Source organism: Austrofundulus limnaeus, unplaced genomic scaffold, assembly GCF_001266775.1.
Source record: "Austrofundulus limnaeus strain Quisiro unplaced genomic scaffold, Austrofundulus_limnaeus-1.0 Scaffold181, whole genome shotgun sequence".
In the NCBI taxonomy this organism is placed as follows: domain Eukaryota; kingdom Metazoa; phylum Chordata; class Actinopteri; order Cyprinodontiformes; family Rivulidae; genus Austrofundulus; species Austrofundulus limnaeus.
The window spans coordinates 776095-781705 of NW_013952583.1; the positions used below are offsets into that span (position 1 = coordinate 776095).

Below are 5611 nucleotides of genomic sequence, written 5' to 3' on the forward strand. Positions count from 1 at the left end.
AATCAAGGGCTCGCTGGAGGGATTATGTATCCCCTCTGGCCTGGGAACGTCTCCCCCAGGATGAGCTGGAAAGTGTCGCTGGGGAGAGCGGGGTCTTTCTGCTGCTGCCCCTGCGACCCGATCCTGGATAAGCCGGCCGGACGGACAATTTATATTGTTAAACTAAATTATAAAATTTAAAATTATAACTCTAATTCAAACAGAATAGCCATGTCAACATAATTATGGAGTGTAATTTATTTTCCACTCAAAATATCTTCAAACTAACAAAATATAAAGTTATTAGTGAAGAAAACCCGTCTGGATAACAGCAGAAAAACTGCACGTAAAATATACGACAGGTCTGGACCACTCGTAAATTTTGTTCGTATCTGAAAAAAATCTTAGAATACGAAAACATTGGTGAATGCCACCAATTCTCCTAAATCACTCGTACGCACAACTTAAGAACAAATCTGTGCGTATGAATGGTTCTTGAATGAGGCCCATTGATTCCACAACATTCAGGTCAAGATCTTCCAGTGGTTTGGGTTATGGTTGGGTGACAGGCTGAAGATTTACCATTCGCCATAATCAGCTCAACAGAGAATCAGTGACATAGTTTTCAGCTGTCTCTAAGGGTGTTGTTTTGAAGAAGTGTGGACCAGGAAGTCTATAGTCTATGTACCACTGTAGAAATCAGCTGTTTGTGACCAAAGACAAAAACACTTATTTGGGAATTCTTTGATTTTAAACCAAGACATTAAACTTAAGCTTTCACTAAAATTGTTACTAATTTGAATAAATAAATTGTGTTTTCTTCCAGTTTTGGTATTTGTAGAAAATGCACATCCCAGGCTTGTTTGCTTGCAGAAAATAAATGGAGGGTGAGTTATTGCATGTAGGATTTTTAGTGTACTGCCAAAAAAAGGTCACAACTCATAAAAGGACAGATTACAGCAGCTGAAAAAAAGGGGRAAATATCCTACTTAAAAGTAAAACTATTCATCCTATAGCCCAGTGTTTCCCAAAGTTGGGGTCGGGACCCAAAGTGGGGTCCCGAAAAATCAAAGTGGGGTCCTGAAAAGATTTTCTGAATTAGACATTTTTGCCTTAGTTGTTACAAAGGAGTGAGGTTAGTATATTTAAAATGGATATATGTAGTATAAAAAATATTACTATGCCCATGTTTTGTTGACCTGATACAAATGTTTATCATCCAAAAGTGGGCACAGGTCTCTGCTACTGTTATTTTGTGGGTCAAAAGCTGAAAAGTTTGGGAACCASTGCACTTTGGTTCCCAAAGTTGGGCTTGGGACCCAATTATGGGTCATGAAGCACCTTGGATAATCTCTAGAAATCAGTTTAAAGGCTAATAAAATAATTGCTGCTGTAATATTTTCCCTATAATTATTAAAAAAACAAAATAAGTATAAATAAATATTTATATTTGTGTACAAGCTGTTTAGATTGTCAAAAATTCAGTGTTTTTAGGGTTATTAATGAAGTTCGTGTACTCAGACCAGTAATATTTGGGGTCACAAGTTTTTGCCATGGATATTTTGTGGGTCAGAAGATAAAAAGTTTGGGAACCACTGATATAGCCTACCACTATATGGATTTTAAAATTTGGAATTAAATTTAATTGATTAAAATGTGTTTTAATATTCCTTCACATTCAAACTGATTTAAATATTTGGATGCAAGGTAAAAATGTTACTGGTTTTCATACAAAAGTGTATTTAGCTTACTTTTCGTATAAAATTGACGTGACACTCCCCCTTCTGGACATCCGGAGGACACTCGGGGGGCACTCTGTAGGACGAATGAGCTCTGCTCCTCTCASAGGCATAAAGAACCGGAGACAGCAGACCAACTTGCAGCACATTTTCACCGTCCTTCAGCAGACCACTGACTGAGAAGTCCTACACACCACGCTACGTTAAAGATGGCTCACTGACATCAGTTTAAAAACTGCACATTGTGAACGTTTTTTTTAAACACACATATTTACRAAACATGTTATCCGTCTTCCCGATGACGATCCCATTAAGAGAGATGGAGGCAACAGTGTCCACACCATCAAAAACCAGAAGCACCTTCTTCTTGACCCTGTGATGCAGAGAAGACAGAAGTGAGTAGATCACCTCCTGGCTACTAAAGCTTCTCTGAAACAAACAAAAAAAAAAAAAACAGACATACTGACCTTACTTGGGGAGACACAGTGAATGTAGTCGAGTACGTCCAATTGTCAAGTGCAATCCATCGGTATGATAAGTCATTAAACCTGAAATATGGGTCCTACAAAACAAAATGTGACATTTTCTGCTCCAGTTTATTTCTACTTTCTAAATAAAGATTAATTAGTTAATCTGAACACAATAAAAATAACCTATGCAGTGCTATGTAATACACATTTATTTTTGTCCATAGGATGCAACAACACTGAGCACATCTCTCTGCAATACTAAAGGCCCTGTCACACTAGACAACTTATGCCAACTTTTGAACATTTTAAAGACACTGAAGATGGAATTTAAAAAAATCAACAGGAAGCTTCTTTTCGGCAAGTACATAATGTAATTCAAACAAAAGTATCAAATTGTAACTTATTAGCAATTTAGACATAAAATGTTTTTCAAAAGTTGGCATAAGTTGTCTAGTGTGACAGGGCCTTAAGTTACAATTTATTTCAGTTTAAGTGTAAGTTTTGCACACAGAAGACGTAATTTGCAAATAAAAAAGGTAAATAAATTAAAATAGGAGATAAATGGGATTCATGAGAAATCCAACCCCGTTTTGGAGCTGTACAGTTCAGGCAGTCTCCACAGAGTTAAAACGAATCACAGAGCTGTCATTTTGATATCTTCTACAGTTTTTAGACAGGTTTATGTTCTATGATTTCTACAAAATRTCCTTCAGAAATCACTTATTTTAAGTTTTCAAATATTTTGCAATCAAAATCTTTTATCCAGAATTTTTAATTATAACAAGTAGGGTTGGGCATAATCGTATCGTGTGCAATTAATCGTCAGAAAAACATTAATCGATTAATTTTTGGCACTTGAAGATTAATACGATTAATGCCACCAGGCAGACTAACCGCTTGGTGTTCCTCTCTGATTCAAATATGACCGACATTAAAGAAATTTGTGTAAATTATTTATCCATCAACACAATTTAAAGTTTGATGTATAGCCTGAAGTCTGTAATTTTGACACAATTTGGAACAGATTTTTACAAAGAGCCAATTTTCTCCCTATAAATTGGTCATGTGACTAGGATACAAGGGTGTCCAGGGACTCTGGGGGATTAATCTTCAAATTAATCGTTATCGGCTAAATACCACAATTAATCATGATTAATTTTTTTGCCAATATTGCCCAACCCTAATAACAAGTCAAGTGTAGTCACCCATTGAATTACCTCACGCTACTATACAAAAGACCCCCCACCCCCACAAAAAAAAATCTCCACAAAATACAAACTGAGCATGGACAAACTGCCATAGAGTTTAACATTTTAGCTCAAGAGAGTCTGTTCAAAAACTGTAACTGAATGGTGTTATTAACTTGTTATAATCTATATTTAAGGTGGTAAACCATGAAAATTCACTTTATTAAAATTTCAAGCTATAACCATCTTTAGACAGTGGCTATTTGTTTGAGGCTTCATTTTTAGGCTGTATTTATGTCTGCCCACCTCTGACTACCAAAGGTCACTGTCCTAGGGAAAGGGGCAGCATTTCTTTTACATCAAAAATGTTGTTACTTTTAGAAAGTGATTGACATTCTTCAAAACTTGTTGTAGAGCTGATAAATATATTTATATTTTAAACAATAGGTTATATGTTGTCGAATTAAAGTGATATAGTAGTAAGTGTCCTSACTACCTGGATGTACTGTTGTTGCAGCAGAGCTGAGTGAACACAGCCAGGCACCTGTGCTGCCAGCGACACCGACCCGTTGGAGCTCGTCAGCCTCCATTTGCCGTTCAAACTTAGCTCCAGGTGCTGCGAGGCTAATGGAGAACATTCCGATAAAACTCCAAAAAACAAACAGAACAAAACACAAAGAAAAGGCTTCAAACGCTGCGTCATGAGTAGCGGTGTTCTGGGCGCATCGTAAGTACGCGAATCTAAATTAAATCTTTTTTTTATTGTGTTATTCTCTCCCCAAACTGAGTTGTATTTATTTCCTTGTTGGTCACGTGAGCCTCCACTCGTGACAGCATTGCGCACTCATTTTCAGTTCGCCGGATGATGATTCGGGTAGAGATGACGACTAACTGTTAGGGAAGTTTCTTTCGAGGCGTTCGGCGCAAACTCCGCCCACCCGGCTGGCCAATTTGTCAACCGGGTTATAAATGGTGCGTAGCCAGTCAGCTGATTTGGCGCGAAAAATAAGATGTATGAAAACATCATGAATTTTTTTTAAATCAAAAGCTTAAATGTGTAAGTATTTATCAAACTACAAATGATTAATATTTTAGGACAGTGATGCATTAAACATTATGTAGGTCAAACATCAGTTATGATCAGAATTCATGTATTTTATCTACTATATACAGTAAAAATACATAAAATTGGTAAGAATGTGAGTTTTTTTGTTTGTTTTTGCATTGCATTGAGGATTTGAACACCTAAGACTAGTTAAATCAACCCTTTGCAACCACATCACCTAAATCACTTGCAGGCCATGATGGACGGGGAAAAAATGTTCACAAGTTGGCACGTTTAAAACGGTGTGACAGGGCCTTTAGAAAGCATAAAATCATCTTTTAATACATTAAAGAACATAAACTGTAACATATGGTTGAAGTAACTTTATTGAAGGAAAAACTAAAAAAAGAAAGCCACAAGTTGATCATCAACCATTAGCTTTGTATCAACRTTTTAGGGCTACAAGATTTGTGTTCAAGTGGGCATAAAAACTGCTCGTCTACTGGCTTCTAAACAACAAAACAAAAATAATAAAAAATAAAAAACTTTATGGGGAACCAAATTTGTTATTTCCCAACAGTTCAACCTTACAATCCACTTTATTTGCAGAAACATCAGATATAATAGCCTACCTTTATTAACATGCATAAAATACAACATTGAAGTTCTTATATTTTTGTTTCCTTAATGATATATACTGCTGTGTTTCTCTGTACACACTTTGATAGTGGAATAAGATACATCTCTTTCATTAAATAACAGATTCCTATACTATTTATCAGAACATACTGATGCCACACCAATCAATGAGGCAGAGGAACCAGTCAATCAATTTTTCCTTTATCCAATTCTAGATCAAATGCAGTAGTTGTGCCAATTTGAAACCAAATTATTAAAATGCATGCTTCGCTTCAAGTGCTCTTGGAAACCCAGTTTACAGGGGAGAAAGTAACAAATCAGCCGATAAGACAAACTGGATCACTTTAGATGTGATTAGACACAGCCCCAGGAGTCTGAAGTGTGCAGACTAAAATAATCGAATCATCAATTTGTGGTTGAGAGCTTTGAGCAGCACACTCGAGCTGTGTTGAACCATTTTTAAACTTCAAGGAGTTGCAATTTTACAGAAACTGGTATAACCTAAAGAAAAAAAACATGAACAAAAGAAAATAAAAACACTATCTTTTTAAG

General features: G+C 36.1%; 1 protein-coding gene across 1 annotated transcript in view; it reads right to left on the reverse strand.

Moving 5' to 3' along the window:
* The window catches only part of manba (mannosidase, beta A, lysosomal), a gene marked incomplete in the record, with an annotated part of 20506 nt that extends 16244 nt beyond the window's left edge, over window positions 1-4262 (reverse strand). The window contains 4 exon segments of the mRNA XM_014018033.1: window positions 1731-1904; window positions 1986-2091; window positions 2186-2280; window positions 3872-4262. Coding sequence (XP_013873487.1) covers window positions 1731-1904; window positions 1986-2091; window positions 2186-2280; window positions 3872-4078 — 582 coding nt within the window.
* Between the last annotated feature and the right edge of the window lie 1349 nt (window positions 4263-5611).